This window comes from Pteropus medius, unplaced genomic scaffold, assembly GCF_902729225.1.
Source record: "Pteropus medius unplaced genomic scaffold, Ma_sr-lr_union100, whole genome shotgun sequence".
NCBI classification, from domain to species: domain Eukaryota; kingdom Metazoa; phylum Chordata; class Mammalia; order Chiroptera; family Pteropodidae; genus Pteropus; species Pteropus medius.
The window spans coordinates 18,731,152-18,748,163 of NW_024340696.1; the positions used below are offsets into that span (position 1 = coordinate 18,731,152).

Below are 17,012 nucleotides of genomic sequence, written 5' to 3' on the forward strand. Positions count from 1 at the left end.
TCAGACAGACAGACAGACAGCATCACCACAGTCTGGAAAAATAAACAAGGTCCACGTTCACCTCACAGTAAAATCCTGCTCCCCGACAGGCAAGGGTGGGCAGGAGGGGGCAGTTTCTCTGCGCCAAAGGGGCAGTGGGCATTGGGGGCAGGATGAGGAAGGATAGACACCATTCATAGAGAGAGGTGGCCTTTTTGTTTTTAACCTCTTACCGTGTAGAAGTAAGACAGTGCAAAAACTACCATACCCTAACCACTCATCCATTCGAAAAGCTTCAGAAGTTGTGTGGTTTGGGGTGTCTCTCCTGTGGGGCTCTGTGTGTGTGTGTGTGTGTGTGTGTGTGTGTGTGTGTGTAAAGGCCAAGTATGTGAATGAGTGTGGTGCTTGTAAACATTGTCACCATCCACGCAGAGACCCAACATCCATGTGTCCGAATGGGGTATGGTGGAGATTGTACCCCACTTCACTCCCCCTCTGCCCCAGTGATTCCTGTCCAAGACATAGTGCAAATTTCAGAGACAAAAGAGGCAGAAGGAAGTGGGGGGTAGGCAGGGGGCGGGAAGGACACAAAGACAAGTTGGGAGGGGGAGGGGAAATAAGGCAACAGTTAAAAAACGGTCCATTTTATCAAAACCAACACCATGTGCCCCTCACCCCCACCCACGGAGCCCTTGTCACGAGAAAGGGCGGAAGTCCCGCTCCTCCACCAGACTGATGGAGGGGTTCTTGAGCTCCTCCTCCGAAGTGGCCATCTTGTAGCCCAGCTGCGCCAGCACCCGCTGACAGGCATTCTGGGCAAAGGCCACAATGTCATAGGAGAGGCGGAAGCGCCACTTCTCCGCCGTGGCCGCTGAGTTGCGCACGGTGCCGTATTTGTGCTTGCCCAAGGTGGGGTCACCTTGCGTGTTGTTCTGAATCCAGCGGGCCACGTGGCTGTCCAAGGGGATACCCAGGAACCCGTAGATCTCCTCAGTCTTTTTCATGGGGTTCCTGGCCAGGTCCTCGTAGCGCACCAACATGTACTTGCCTTTGAGCCACGGGGGCCGCATGAGGCCGGTGGACACGGAGTTGGAGAAGTCCTCACACACAGTGGTCAGCTGCGTCACATCCAGGTTGTAGGGTTTCCTCCCGGTGCCGTACCAGAGCCGCCAGAGCCGGTATGTGTCGCGGAAGGTCTCACTGCGGGAAGCCAGAATGCCACGCGGGTCTCGGACCAGCTGGATGACCTTGAGGTTTAACCGGGGGTCCTCAACCAGGGCCCGCAAGTCGTTAACCTCAGGCACCCGCACTGTCTTGATGGCCACGTGGCTGCGCTCACGACATGCCTCGGCGGCCACAGTCAAGTTCAGCAGGCCGCACTTGCGCACGCAGTCCCCCTCCTCCAGCACCAGGTCAGCTGAGCCCGGAGGGTCGCACACGGGGCGAGAGCACAGCACCCTGCTGGCCCCGCGGCGGAAGATCCTGTCGGTGGTGTGGTTGACGGGCGGTGGCTTGATGTAGTTCTCCAGGAAGTAGAGGTCACAGTCATAGAGGCTCCTTAGCAGGTCGCGGCTGGCACCCAGCATGACCCGCCTGTCCGCGGGGCTCTTGCCTTGGGTGAAGCGGGGGATGAGCGTGTTCTGGACGTGGTAGAGGGGCTCAAACAGGTAGAAGACATCCAGGTGCTGGTTGAAGAGCTGGCCCACGAAGGAGGAGCCGCTGCGCGTGGTGGCCAGGATGAGGATATGGGTCTTACGCGAAAAGTTATAGGCGAAGGTGGGGCTCTCCTCACACAGCCGCTCGGCCAGCCCCGCCTCAGCCAGACCCGGACAGGTGTGGAAGGACTTGGCAGTGAAGGTGCGGATGGCCGTGTACTGGATGGCGATGGAGGCCAGGGCAAGGAGGAGGACAGCCTTCCAGGAACATTGCATGGCTGGGCACCTTCATGGGGCTGCTTCTTCACGTTGTGAGCTCTGCAGGCAAAGACAGACCCCATCAAGGGGCAGCCAGGCTTGGGTACCTCACAGGGAAGAGGAGCTGGTCTAGACGGGGCCCAGGAAAGTACCCCAGCTCCCTGCCCAGTGCTCACTCATGCACCTAAGGCCTGAGCAGCTTCTACACTAGACTTCATCGTTCTCTGGAGAGTCTCAGGAGTTACTGGGGACTGAACAAAGATTCCCTGTACCCCATTCGGCAACGTTTAACCTACGGAATGCTGCAAAGGCCTCCCGCTAGAACTCTCGGTTCCTTTGTGGGGCAAGAAACTAACTCCCCCAACTCCCACTCATAGGAAATGACCAGTTAGTTCCTTCCTCCAACTATTCCCCTGCCACTGCCTGTCACACCTCCAGCATCTCCTGGGCCCACCTTCTTCCACCCCCATGAGCTGACCTATTTCCCCTGTGGTCATCTTTCCTCCATCCCCTGCTCACCCCCAAGAGGAAAGAGTCCACGTCAGATACCTCTTCCTACCAAAGCCCCCATGCAGAAAGGACCTGGCACACTGAGTCGATGGGCCACCAGTGTCCATCCTCTATGCCTGCTGGGCCGAGAAAAGTGGACAACTGTGTGACGCACCATCCCCTTCGACTTATGGATGCAGGTGACCAGGTTACTCCAGATCAGGACTCCTGGGGCCCCTAGGGTCTGTAAGGGTCAACTGGTCCACAGCAGGGACAAGTCCAGGGACTGCTGAGAAGCATCCCTTCCCAGGCCCCAGTGTCCTCCAGGATTTTCTCCCAGCCACAGGAGGTAGGAGTCCAGGCCATAGGGCAGATGGCCCCTACTGACAGCAGAGTGAACTGATCCCTCCAGGTCTCCCACCCCAGCCAGTCCTCAAAGGTCTTCACCCTTGGGCCTCCAGCCCCTTCTGCCCCAGGGTGAGCTCAGGGACCCATCTGTAATCCTGCAATGGCTTCAAAGAACTAGGCAGGACAGAGAGAAGAGGAAGGGATGGAACAGAAGGGGCACTCCAAGGAAAGCATAGGGGATAGGGAGCGCCCCAGGAGAGCAGGGAAAGTTAAGGGTGTGCCCAGGGTTCAGGGCAAGGAGCCAACCTGAGCATCTGGAAGTCCCCCAAGGCAGGCTAGTTTAGTTACCACGCCCTGGGGGAGGGCTGGGGCTAATCCAAGAGCAGATTCAGGAAGGGCACCACCACTCACCAAAGAGGGGCTGCTCTGAGCTAGGACGTCCACAGCCACCAGGTCTCCTGGCCTAGCCGGCAGTCCCAGCCTGTGCAGCAGCCCCGTGGCCAGCAGACTGTGGGGACACAGGGAGAGAAGGGGTGAGGATGAGGTTAGACTCCCAGCACCTCCCTTCCCACCCTTCTCTCCTGTGTCCTGTGCCCCACTGACTTTCTCCCATGGCCAGGTGCTGAGGCCCTGCCTGCTCTCTCAGACTTATCACTGACTCAGGGCTCTAAGTAACCCAGTGCCATCTCCGATCCCTCGGATCCAGCCCTCTAAGTCTTGGGCTATATCCCACCCCCTCCACCCACCTCCTCCCCCAACCCATACCCTCTAACAAGCCACAGTCCCTCTGCTCACACCAGTACCCAGGTAGTTGGCAAACCTGCACCTCCAGCCAACCAAGAGTTGGTGACTCACATGGGCAAACACCCCAGGAAGGCACCCACCCACCCACCCACCACCCAAGAGACGTGCAAAGAAATCTGCTGACCATAAATACTCCCAGGCCTAGCTAGCTCTGTTCAGCTCTAGTGACCAGAAAGACCCAACCAACCACAGCACTCAGCCTCCAATGGAGCAGAGGGTCACAGTCAAACTTACCCCAGAAAATTGGGCCAGAGCACAGCCTCGATTCGTTCTACATTTTAAATCAACAGAATAGTCTGACCTTTCAAAATTTCACTTGTTCAGTGACTCCCAAGGAAGGGTGTAGTGGAAGTCAACAAGGGCGGGGGGCCTCACCGCACACCTCCAGTTGGAAACAGCAGCTCAGTCACGACAGCCCAGATGCTGAGGCCCGCAAGGAAGGAACAGCCAAGAGGGAAGCTCTTCTTCAAACCACACCGGAAAGAGAACGGCTACCTGAAACTCAAAACAAAAGTGGACCAGGGAGCATTCCTGACCTCATGCTCTCTTGAAGATTCTAAGTTAAAACATCAAGGTCGTAGCATTATTTTGGTTAGCATCTATTGAGTACTTCCTTAGTGCCAATCCCTTAACCTGCATGAGCTCATTTATTCCTCTCGGGAACTTTATGTGGAAGCCTGTATAAGCTCCATTTCACAGATGGGAAAGCTGAGGCTCAGATGCCTGGTTTAACCCGCATCTAGCAAGTTCTCTGGAACCCAAGCTCTCCAGCTTACACATACTTGGCCTTCAAACATGCATTTTATTCATGTCCCCAGCCCATTTGTGAAATGGCATGAGAGGGACTGAACATTAGAAGGGGGCAGACAAATGATTTCTAAAACTTAGAGTGTGCTCCTTCCCTTTTCTGTCTGGTCTTGTTGATCTGTTGGCTCGTGGCTCAGGAGGCGAACTCATGTGCTTTGTGAATAGCCTTCCCACATCCCAATATTTGGCATGACTTCTTTGGGGGTGGAGTAAGTGGGTTCCCATTTCCCAAACCTGCAGCACTGCCTGCCTCAGCTCACTCAACTCTCGACACCATGGTTTTCCTTACAACCCCCTATGAGAGGTCAGGGTCCTCATTCCCATTGTTCAGATGGAGAAATTGAGGCTTGGAGACTAAGTATGTGCATAAGCAAGTAAGAAGTAGCAGAGACTCAAAATCCTGTTGGGTCAGACTCTTAGGCTAGTGCCCTGGCCCCTTCAACATCAGCATAGGAGGGAAGAAACAGAGCTTGCCTTGGGAAAGGCAAAAAAGGCTAGGCTGAGATGACAATAGGCCGGCTGAGGCTCTCGGGCCTAACAGTCCTGTTTCAAGTATGAAACTCCACTTAGTACCTACCGGAAGAAGTACCATGTCATCAGGTAGCAATAAATAGGAAACGGGCACAGTCTAGATTCCTGGGAAATTCCAATGTGAAGAGAGAAAACACAAAACCCTGACCACACCTCATCCGACCCCTAGCTGACCCCATGGCAGCAGAGGATGCTGGGTTGGATGAGGCACCCAGAGAGAACGGCCTCCCTATTAAACCTGATTCCCCTGCAAAGTGCAGGCCCACCCTGCCTAAGGGCCCTAAGACAAATGTGAGCACCATTAAAGAACAGGGAGGGTATGCCATCAATAATAGTGCTAGGTAATATCTATAAGTTATTTAGGGGCCCAGTCTTTAGTTGCAATGCCGTTTCATTTGTTTGTACTTCCTTTGTGTTTATTCAAAAACATCTGTCAGATAACCGGCACCAGTAAGGCACTGTTCTAGACACTATAGGTAAAATTAACACAAAGAAAGGAGAGCACTTACTGGACATTCACGCTATTTCTCCCAGGCATATGCTACCTTTGCAGGCATCAGCTCATCTTGCCCTCACACTAACCCTGTGAGACTGATGCTGCCATATCCCCGTTTTACAGATTAAGAAGCTGAGGCTTTGCAAGGTTACATAATTTCCCCAAGCTCACACCCCAAGCAAAGGGTTAAGCCAGGATTCCAGCCCAGGTACTGTACTCTGGAATCCATGCCCGAATCCTCTTCCCTGATCCCTATTCCATTCACATTCCACCTGCTTTGGTCCCCGCCAAGACAGGAAACAGAACCCTTAAAGAAATTTCATTTAACTAAGATTTTGGTCCCAAAACCAGAATTCGCCCAGGGTTTTCTTTAAAGAGACACATCTTGAAGGGAGGGGGACCATTTCAGTTTCTTCTTCCCACTTCCCCTCCCCATCCCCACCCAGAGAAACTTAGGGCAATATTGGAAGCTGCTGCCTTTGCTAATGAATAAGAAGTAGCTAAAGCATCTCAATGTTACAAATCCCTAAGAAAGGGCCTCAGATTCACAAGGTGCAGCTTGGGTACTAAGGAGGGAAATGTGTTCAAAGTCCCCATCGTTGGCCATCCTCTGCCCCCTGGGAGGGCAAAGCCAGGGCATGGGAACAGGAGGATGGAGGAAGTAAGACCCTCCTAGAAATTAGAAATGTCCCCACGCTCCTGCCAGCCTGGCAGAGCAGGAGCCAGGGCTGGCCAAGCGTCTTTGGCATGCTAGAGGCATGTACCCTGGAAACCAGAGGCTCAGGGGCCAGATTCCTTTGTTCCCAGAGGAGCTTTGGCTACTGCAAGGGACTCCTCAATGCCCTCATCCTCCAAGCCAGACTGTTAGCCCCAGGGTCCCTCCCTGAGCTTCTAGCAGCCTCTGGCATGGCCTCCCTCCACCTCTGGTTAGTTGAAATCCGGGCAAATCTTAGACTCGGAATCCATAACTTCTGTTGGAAGGCAGGGGAGCTGGTGAACTCTCACGTCCAACAGAAAACTCAGATTTCAGTGTCAGCCACCTTCCCGTTAGAGCACAGATAAAGGTACATTGGGGAGTAGAAAACACCTCTACATTGGAAAACTATGATTTAGTGCTAAGAACTCAAACCATAGAACCATACCCATCTAGATATCACTTAGCAGGCGTGTGGACCTGGGTGATGCACTGTCTCTGAGCCTCAGTTTCCCCATCTGTAATATGGGTATAACCATAGTAGTGGTTGTAAGAACCGAAGGACTTAAAGCACTTAGACAATGTTAGGCACAGAATCTGGCACAGCCTCATGCTTGAGACTGGGCTCTGGTACCAGCCCCATTGATAGCCAGATTTCTTAATCTCTCTGGGCCTCTGTTTTCTCAGTTACAAAATGGGGATAATGTTACCAAGCCTGTTGTGAGGAGGACTAATTAGTTAATACAGTGCCTGGCATAGAGTAAATGTAAGTTACTGTTATCATTAATTGCCTTGTTTGTTCTTTGTCTAGGGCAAACGCCTCAGAACAAATCATCACTGACTCTGGCAGTGAGGCACACCCTCCCTGACCGCTGTGTCCAGACCTCTGCCAGGCAGAGGCCTCTGCAGGCTGCCCCTTCTCTCCCGCTCCTCTCCCAGCCCCTGAACCTCTCATGCTGAGCCACTGCAGTGGCTCTCCTGCTGCCCTCTAAGGGCCACATCCTGTAGTGCAGCCTCTTAGCCCTGCGTTCACTGTGTTCAGAATTCCCAGCTGGTTGGCGGCAGCTTAATATGAGGATGCAGCCAGCTGGAGGTGATGATGCAGGATGCAGTGAGGTGTGATGATGACACTCCCACCCAGGCTGCGGCCTCTGCTTTGTGCACCCCTCTTGTTCGCCAACACACCAAGAGGCAAGCAGCAACAGGCAGCCTCACCTCATCCTGTGGGCCTCTCCTCCCTGGCCTCATTCCGCTCTGGCAGAGGAAGGAACATGGAACTGAATGCCACAGGCAGGAGTAGCCCACAGCCTCTGCCTTTCCCTGGCTGGGTGACCTTGGACTCAACCCCTGGCCTCTCTGTGCCTTGGTTTTTCCACAGATCCAACAACCCTAAAGACCTCCTAGGTCTGACCATGGGGGTTCCCTCATCCCAAGAAGGCTCCATACTCCATTCTCAATCCATGGCCACCCTCGCCGCAGGCAGGGGGACCCTCCTTTGGGAGTTAGAAGGCCCCTGTCATCCTCCAAGAAGATAGAAAGGCTGGTAGCTCTGCCCCCGACCTCAGCCTGATCTATGGCTGTGCCACTGGGGTCCAAAAACCAGGGAGCTCCACCCTCTGCAGAGTCAGTGCCACCACGCCCCCAACCCCTTGAAGTCCCATACAACCCAGAGCTGTAGCTCTTTGCCTTTTCACACCCTTTGGAGAGATATAATTCCTCTTCCCAGAAAAATCCACTTGTGCCCACAATTTTACACACACGGTTAGAAGGTGCCTGCACCTCCTAAATCCCACCCATGAGTACCCCTTCTCTTCCCTGGAGGCTCCATCTCTTCATTAGAAGCACTCTCCCAACCCTAGGATTTCCTTTTCAACTGATTTTATCAGAGAGGACTCCACAGATGTGCATATACTGGTGTGGAGACATCACCCAAGATATATTGTTAAGTAAAAAAAAGCTAGAGCCAGAAAACACCTGTGCAATAATATACCACCATTTCTGATTTTTAAACAGGGGATGTGGGTGTATATATGTATACTTATATGTGCTTAAACCACCACTGAAAGAACTTACACCGAACAGGTACCTGTAGATGCTCCAGTGTGAGAAGCTAGGAGACTGGGGTGAGAGAAAGGCACAGTATATACCGAGGTTTTTGGTTCAATTTGAGTTTATTAACTTTGGGGGACAGAGTGAAGCCACCCATGCAATAACTGACTAAAGATAAGGTGGGGCTTGAAAATCAGCACTGGCACCTCAATGTGCCAACTATTTTGTCCCCAGGGCACTGCCAGCCAGCTCTCTCCTCCCCCATTTTCAAGGCATCAGGGTCAAAGTCACCACCTTTTCACCAGAATGGGACTGTATCTGCTCGGGTGGACCACTAAGGACAGCTGGGGCTGCTGGCACAGGACAGGAGCTGAAAAAGAGCAAGACCTCAAAAAGGACCTAAGGCTATGGGCGCAGCTGAGGCCTGAGTTGGGAAAATGACTCTGCCCTCCCAGCTTTTCCTCCCTAAAAAATAGTTTGTGAAGCTCTGGGGTGATAGGGAGAGCAAAGAAAAAAAATATATCTGGTCATATATCTAACCAGACTCGGGAGCCAGTATGGAGGGGTCCCAAGGCTCTGAGGTCCCAGGAATTGAGCAAGGGACAGGGAAACTGGGAGGAGCTTGCCAACAGGCCTCTGGGATGGTGTCCACAGAAAGGAAATGCTTACTCCCTTTGTCTGCATTAGTCAGCACTGATCCACCATAGAAGTTTGTTTAGTTAAGGCTAAAACACATAAAACAGCAAGGTTTTTTTCTTCCTAAGGAAAATGAGGTGATGAAATGAGCCAAGAGGAAAACAAGGATATGACAGTTTGAAAGAACTAGGAGCCAGGTCAGTATACAAGAGCCAAGCCTTCTAGGCTACACATATGAGTCAGAGCTACCTAGTAGCCAATGGGAAAAGGGAAATACTTTGTTTACATGTTTCATAGAATTCATAAGATGAAGATTAAAGCATCTGCTGAGAGATACCCATCCAGCTATTCCTGATACTGAATTCAGCACCAGATTTCTCCTGTGGGGTCTCCTAGAGACCCCTGAGCATATACTGCCATGCTCAAAACCCTATACCTAATAAGCCCAAGGACATGTTTCCTGGGCGTGTGTTCTAGAACATCCTTCAAGGTGAGCAGTATGCCAGTACATAGTCGGCCAATGCAGCTTTCCAGGGGTGGTGATCTGATGGTGTCCAGACTTAGCCTCTGTGGTCTGGGTCAGCCCAGGGGAGGTTGAAGACACCAGTGCTTCTCTATAGGGTCCTGCCCCTTGATCTTGAAACACCGTGAGATCTCTGGACCTTCCCCCCAGAATCTGCACCAACACAAACATGGTGTTTGCGTACAATCTCTAGAGTCCTTGGGTTCTGCAGCCTATTCACATGCCCTGCAGGCAGTCAATACACACTTCAAACACCTCCAGTGGGGACAGGTTCTCACAATCCTGGTTCCAAAGACAAGCCTACAAAGAGTGACTAGTCTACCACATTTTATCATCAGCAGAGATCTTCTGCTTCCTCTTACAAGCTCTGGTATCTCCAGAGCACATGATGACACTGAGGACACCATGGGTGTCTCAAGCCTCCTTGAGAAGTTAACCACAGACATGCAGAGACAGGTTGGGCACCCTCACTGTGGGGCCAGCCAGGCCTGGCTTTGACTCCCTCTGCAGTTGCTTTATAGATATGAGACCTTGAGCAGAACACTTAACCTTTACACACCTCAGCTGTCCTTATCTATGAAATGGGAAAGACGACCACAGAACCTTTCAAATACTTGGGTTGTGAGACAGAAAACTGATGAATACAAATGACTTAACACGGTGCTGGGCACAGAGCAGTACTCACGAAGTAGGAACGCTGAGCATGATTTTTAGGGGATACTCTAAGCTACAAACAGGCAGCAGCAGCCTGGAAATGTTTGAGGAAGTTCAAACAGATGCCACCGGCTCCTGCATTGAAGCTCCTACAGCCTGCGTGCTTAGAGACCCTTGCTGTCTGGGCTATAGAGACCATCTAATGATCTTGCCCTGGGCCCAGCCGGTCAGCAGGGTCCCAGTGGCCCGACCTGAGGAAAGTGTCCCCCCACCCCACAGTGGGGAGAGTGACTGACCTCCTGGCACAAGGCACCGATGTGCCCTGCACCTCTCGGGGGAGGGATGAGTCAGAAGGGCCCAGTTCCCTCAGGCTGGTCCTACCACAGCCTGGCCAGTGGTGGGCGGGACCCTTCTGCCCCGACGCTGGGCAGAAGGCCCGGGTTTCCTGTCCTCCCTCCCCTCCCTGGCAGCCACAGTCAGAGTCAGAATAGTACTGAGGCCCTACCCTCTAGACACCGGGGCTTGGGCCCATCCTCCCAGCTTCAAGGATGAGAAACCACCAAAAGAAGCTCAAGCACAGGCAGCTACAGCTGGGGAAGCCAGGAGAGGCGCCATCTGTCCCTGGATCCCTGAGTCTCCAGTCGCAGAGCCACCTACATAAGGCCCAGCTGGCCCCTGGGGATGCGGGAAGGCTGGCATGGGGGAGGCTCATCTGAGCCTTGGGGCTCTAACACGGGATACCCAGAGATGATCAGGGTCTTGGCTCCCATCAAGTGGGAGGTTACTGCAGGTAGCACCACTATCTTTCACAGATGAGGAACAGTGAGGACCAGGCAAGTGAAGCAGCTCGTCCAAGTACACATAGCTAGTCTGTGGTGGTGCCAGGATTCAAGCTCAGCTCCGAGGATACCCAAGCCCTGGCCCAAACCACAAAGCTTAAGCCCCCAGGCCACACCCAGGAGCAAGAACACCAAACAGCACTTGGAGACCAGAGGAGAGGAGAAGGGAGAACCAGGGCCAAAGTGGCCACCAGGGTCCCAGAACACACTGATGCCAACCTTGACCTTAGCATTCCCCCTGACCCGGACATGGACTCATCCAACAAATAAATACCTACTGACCATCTCTAAAGATCAGGCCCCTGGGGTATCAGCTGGAAGGATAGGAAGCTGCCTTTGGCCCTTCCTGCATGGTTCCCTGGCACACCAAATGAGTCTGTGCCATCTCACCATTTCCAGGGGCTTCTCCCTCTCCAGCTGAATGACAAAAAAAGAAAACTATCAAAAAGATTAGAAGAGAAAATGGGTATAGACACGCCTGGCACGGTGTTGCATCTGATATGCAGTAGCCCAAACACACCCTGCTCCACAGTCTAGGGCTCCCAGTTCTGGCTAGGCAAGTAGAGGGAGGGGTAGGTGGTTTCATGAGCAAGGAGCCCAGGAATGCTGCGGTCCTATGCAGTCAAGAGGACACCAAAAGATGTCTTTATTACCACCTGGCCTGAAGTGAGCCACAGGTTTGGACTCAAGGCCAAGAGAAGGCCCCTCTGCTTCCTAAGCCCAGAACTTGCCACCAGCCCATAGCTGGTTGCAAGGATGCCAGCATGGCTCAATCTGTCGCTCCGGCCTCCTGGACAAGAAACGTTAGGGAGAGCCATTCATCGGTAACATAACAATCAATGAGTATAAACAGAGATCTCCATAAAAGGACAAAAGGGCAGCTGCTCACTGAGTAACCAGTCCACAGGTGAGGGACCAAGTCTCAAGGAGGTTAAGTGACTTACTTGTTCCCACAGCTGGAAAGTGGCCACATAGGGAACTGGATTCAGATTACAGGGTGTTGTGAGGGGCATATGCAGTGAGGTCTTCACCTCTCTAAAGTTCTCCCTACGAGTTTCCCTTCCTTTCGCCTCTGACCTCCTAATATCCTTGATCTGAAGCACCCCAAGCAGCCCCCTGACCTCCCTCTGTCTACCTCCAACCCCAGGTGCCCAGCTGGGGTCCCCAGAGCATGGCAGGGACTCAGTGGTAGCTAAACCACTCACTGCCCCCAGCAGAGATCTGGAGTAGGGAAGGGCTGTGCCCTGTTCCCCATCCCCAAAGAGAAGATGAGCAAGCATCCAAACAATCCCTGGCCCACAGTCTTCCAGCTCTAATCAGGAAGCAAACACAAAGGGGGATTCTCTAAACATTTAGAAAACGCGGGAACTCTGTGCCCCACGTAGAACCATGGGGATTTATAAAGAACAAATCATGCCTGACAAACTTGATAGCTTTCTTGATAGAATTACAAGACTGGTAGATGAAGGAAATGCAGGCAGGGTAATATATCTTGATTTTTAGCAAAGCATTTGATACAGCGCCTCGAGTAATCTTACAAAATTAATTCAAACAGACTTGGCCCTAAGCACTTGTCATATGGCCAAAAGCAGGAGGGGGTAGGCCCCAAGGTTCCCAGGTGGAAGAGGCAAGCCCAGAGGGAAAGAGCCGAGGGACAGAGTCTGGGAGTGGGGGCAGGGCTGCGAACCCAGCGCTGGGTCAGATCTTATCTAACATCTTCATTAATGATCCTGAGAGAGGGAGTAAACAGTCTGTTAATGAAATTTGCAGAGGATATTAAATTGGAAGGTGTTGTGAACACCAATGAGGACAGCAAAGCAGTCCAGAGAGACCTAGAGGGAAGAACCTTGGCAGGAAACTTGGATCGTGGAGGGGGAGGTCGGGGGTGGGTTCTGGCCAGCATCTGAGGCTACCTGCAGAGCCAAGGAGGAGGGAAGGGCATCCCCAGGGCCGATGTAGAGCTATGTAGAGCTGGCTAGCTTGGGATCTGGCCAAACAGGCAACCCCATGAATCTCGGTTTTCCCGTCTATAAAATAGAAGGGCTGGCCGAGAAGGATGTTTTGCAGCTCTGAGAGCTGGTAGTGATGGGAGCTTGGAGCTGAAGCCCACCTTAAAAGAGGGGAAGACAGGGACAGCGACATTAAGAGGAGGGGTTGTCTGCAGGCCAGGGAGAGGAGGGTAGCAGAAGAGAGAACGGCTCATGAGGGAGACTCTGGCTGAGCCATCACTATAGCCCAGAATGTCCCTGAGCTGCTGACCCCAACCCCCACCACCAGGCAGGTGCTGCTGAGGTAAGTAGCTATAACTATTCCAGCCACTGGTGCCATGGGCTGGAGCCCTGAGCCTGTCCAGACCTGTACAGTGTGCTGGGAACACTTGGGCAACAGAAGTTGAACCTGGGGGAAGGAGGAAGGCAGGGTCTGTTATCTTTCTGGAGAGTTCCTCATTCCTCTTTAGCAGATCATCCAGAGGGGAATGCCTCTCCAAGCAGGTGAACCAGCCTCTTCAAGACGAGGGAAAGTTGCCCCACCCCAACCCCTCCTCTCTGTCCTCAGAGCCCGGACCTCTCCTGTCCCTCTTCCTCTGGCCCAGTCCCAAGGGGGATGAGGCAGGAAGCTGCCCATACATCTGGACTTGGATTTGTTCCCACAAGGCTCCTAGACAGGTAGGGTGTGAACAGGAGCCAGGGGTCCCTAGCATGGTGCCAGGCCCCCAGCAACCTAAATAAATGCTCCATGGAAGGAACGGATGGCTGGTCCCCAGATGGGGGTGTACCAGGGCTGCTGGGGGTGGCTCTTGCAAAGCAGGCAGCCAGCTCTGCCAGATGTCAAGACCACCTGCCAGGACAAAGAGGATGATTCCAGGTGAACATACTAGGGGAGTTCCTTCGAACCCCCTGAATTAATAATAATGACACTTATTGAACACTTATTGTGGTGCGAGTGTGTGCCTCATATTAACACATCTGACCTTCACGAACCCCTGTGCGGTAGGTGCTCTTATTTTCCCCATTTCACAGAGAGGGAAACTGAAGCATAGAGCAGCAGCAGTCAAGAGTTTTGGCACCTAACCGGAAGGCCCAGAGGAGAAGCAGCACCATGCTAAGAGCCACGGGGGGCAATGAGCAGCTCCTAGTGGGGGACCCCAGTGGGCGGCCCCTCCTGTAGGGCCCCAAGAGCCTTGCCCAGCATCTCCCTGGCCCCCTTGAAGAGAGTTGGTCCAACTCCTGCCACACTTGTGGAACCTGATTTTACTATATGTTTCGCCACCACTGCCGCGCTACACCGAGTCCTCCCAACAAGTCTGTTTCCATGGAAACCATACAGTGACTCAGGGCTTCGGGACCTTCTCTGAACCAGATTATGAATATAAAATGCACACTCCCCGCACCAATGCAGAGTGAGTTGGAAAAGTAAAGAGAGACCCATAGTGGGCAAGGGAGGGAGATAGAGATGTGGCCAAGGAGAACCCAGGTGAGGCACAAGCCTGGTCCCCCAGCAAGAGCCTGGCATCTGGGCCCCCTGCATACTCAGTTTATCATAGATGTACACCTCCTCCATGTGTGTGCAGCTGGCACGCACGCACACACACACACACACACACACACACACACACTCCATCAACACCATCAGCACCAGCCTTCAAGGCTGGGCAGGGGCAGGGAGGCAAGGGGGCTCTACATTTCTCCTGATGGGGGCCTCACAGGGCATAGAGTGCTGAGGGGCCAGGGAGGAGGAAAGCTGTCTGCAAGAGGAGCTTGATTTCAGATGCCAAAGAGGAAATCTCTGGCCAAAATCAGTGCAATATTCAACAAAGAGGGAAATTTGGATTTTAGGGGGGAAATGTGTTTCTGCATTGAGATGAGGAGGCCAGGTGTTAGCCTATATGCCAGGAGCGGGGTGTGGCATGATTTCAAAGCCTTGCTCCTACCTAGTAGGGTTGCGGGAGAATCATTAGCAGAGACTTCCTCTCCCTTGCCTTCCACTCTGGCCTGGCCAAGGGCCACTCACCTGCCCTGACTGGGGACAACAGCAGGGAAATGAAAGTTTGCAGTGCCAGGTTTCTGGCTTCTGCAAGGGGCCAAGGCCCAAAACCCCACCCCCTCCATTCCCCAGCAGCTCCCTGAAGATCCAGGAGGGAGGGGAAGAGAAGAGCCTGGAGGCTTGATACCTCTCTGGTGAATCCAATGTGTGAGTCATGACGGTGAGAATACTTGGAAAAAGAAACAGGGTCATGGTGATGCCTCTCAATGTCCCCAGCTGCTGAGGACTGGAGCCTGGGAATTGCCTGCTTGGGTAAGGTCTTTGCCTGAGAACGATGGCCCCCACTTCGAAGGGTTCAGAACCCCTGAAGGCAGATACCTGGTACTGTGGTCCCTACCTGCTTCCCTCTTACACCTATTGGTTCCTTTGGCTCCCCAAAGCAGCTGCCTCCCAGCCAGGATACCACCACCTGCCCCCTTTCCTAGGTCCCCTCTGCCCCTCTCAGCCCTCTGAAAGATGCTGGGCTCAATGTTTGTCCTTGACTGGATGTCCACCTGCCCACCTCCTGCCTCCACCTGTGTCAACGGTTTACACCCATCCTCGGACACCAGGACTCCCAAGCGGCCCTTCTTGGGAGTCTCCTGCTCAGGAGCAGTGTTTTAAGTACCTCAGAGGAAACCTGCACCAGAGGTGAGGAACCTAATCCTGAGAAAGGGCAGGCCCAGGATGGGGGGAGGGGACCCCAGTGGCTTCGAAAATCAGGCCACCAAGATGCCACCCTAGGGCGACCCTCGGGTCTTACCGTTTAACCATTTAACCCGTCAGGGCTACTCTGGACTGTTACCGTGAAAGCAGTCCTTGGGTTCCCAGAGCCTGGGAAGGGCTGCTCTCTGCGTCCTACCCAGAGAAGACCAGGAGGCTGTTTCTGAGTTCCTGTGGGGGGCTCTGCACCATCCAGGGGCCCGGGCCCCACGGGGAGCCAGCTCATCGCAAAGTGTTCGAGAGGGTGCGGGGCCGGGGCTGGGAGCTGGAAGCAGGGGACAGCCCCCTGCCTCTGAGTGCAGCCCTGGTTTGGAAAGTTGGTGCAGGCGTGGGGACCTCGGGATCTCGAGGTGCCTCGGCAGTCCGGAGCCGGGCAGACTGTGGGACAGTGAGCCCCGGGCAGTCCCCGAGTGCCCCGCAGCGGAGGGGAGCCGGGCGCCTCGGGGCCGCCGCGCGTCTCAAGTTTGCTGCCCTCCCCAAATGGGGGCGGGGCGGGCTGGGTGATCGAAGCGCTCACCCGCCACTAACCCGGAGAGCGCAGTCCTGCGCTTAACATGCTGCTGTCCTCCCCGGGCCGCGCACTGCCGATAGCGACTGTCCCCGAGCGGAGGGGCGTCACCCACCGCGCCCAAGCCCCTCCCGACTCCTGCGAAGAGCGTCCGCTCCCGCCCGCCCCGGGACCCGCCCGGCCCAGTGGATACCTGGTCGGGGGCGCACCGGGAGCCGCTGCAGCGCCCAGCGCCGGCTCCATCCTCGGGTCTGGAGTCAGGCTCGCCCGGGGCCGGCGGGCGGCGGCGGCGGCAGTGGCGGCGGCATCCTCCGCCTTCCGCGCCCTCCTCCTCGGCCTCCCTCCCCCCTCCTCCTCCACCGCCTCCGCGCGCCCCTCACGGGCCCCACTTCATGGCCCGGGGGCGCGAGCCCGGGGCGGCTCCGCGGGCGGAGAGCGTTCTCCGGGGCGGAGCACAGGACCAGGGTTCCGAGGGCGCCGGGCCAGGGGCGGGACCCACACCGCCGCAGCCCCGGCGCCGGAGAAGAGCAGCAGCCGCAGGCGCCGGAGTCTCGCCGAGCGCCTGCCCGCCCGCCTTGAGTCCTGAGCCCAGAGCAGCGGCGGTGGCGGCTACAGCGCCGATGGAGCGGCGGGCGCTGCGGTCCCGGCTCCACCCCCCCAAAGCCGCCCGCCCCTCCGCCCCTCAGCCCCTGCTCTTTCTTCCCCACCCGGCCAGCGCGCGCCCTCGCTTCCCCTGCGCCTCCCTGCTGCGGCTCTCCTGCTCCTGCCCCCAGCCCCCCAGTAGTGCCGGACACCCTCCGGGCCGGCTCTGTGCCCCAGCCACCCTGCCCCTGAGAGAGGAGCTGCACCCACCCCTGGCGAAGACGCAGGCTGCCGCTGGCAACCTCCTCCCGCACCCCTATCCATCCACCCACTGAGGGAGCTCACGAGGACCTTCTACCCAAGTGCCTCCCCCAGAAGTCCGGCTGAGTCCCAGCCTGGCCCCAGGCCCAGCTG

The 17,012-nt window shown here is 54.9% G+C and overlaps 1 protein-coding gene across 4 annotated transcripts; it reads right to left on the reverse strand.

Moving 5' to 3' along the window:
- Nucleotides 1-369: 369 nt before the first annotated feature.
- On the reverse strand, nucleotides 370-16,629 carry CHST1 (carbohydrate sulfotransferase 1). Of its 4 annotated transcripts, none has more exons than XM_039867769.1 (4): nucleotides 16,210-16,629; nucleotides 3,914-4,028; nucleotides 3,141-3,237; nucleotides 370-1,952 (listed from the first exon to the last, which is right to left on the reverse strand). In XM_039867769.1, the coding sequence occupies exon 4, from the start codon at nucleotides 1,908-1,910 to the stop codon at nucleotides 675-677; it is 1,236 nt and encodes a 411-aa protein (XP_039723703.1). In that variant the 5' UTR covers nucleotides 1,911-1,952; nucleotides 3,141-3,237; nucleotides 3,914-4,028; nucleotides 16,210-16,629; the 3' UTR covers nucleotides 370-674. The 4 variants fall into 4 exon arrangements, with proteins under 4 accessions (XP_039723703.1, XP_039723674.1, XP_039723693.1 ...); XM_039867740.1 differs by having other exon boundaries at nucleotides 3,909-4,028; XM_039867759.1 differs by having other exon boundaries at nucleotides 3,909-4,034.
- Between the last annotated feature and the right edge of the window lie 383 nt (nucleotides 16,630-17,012).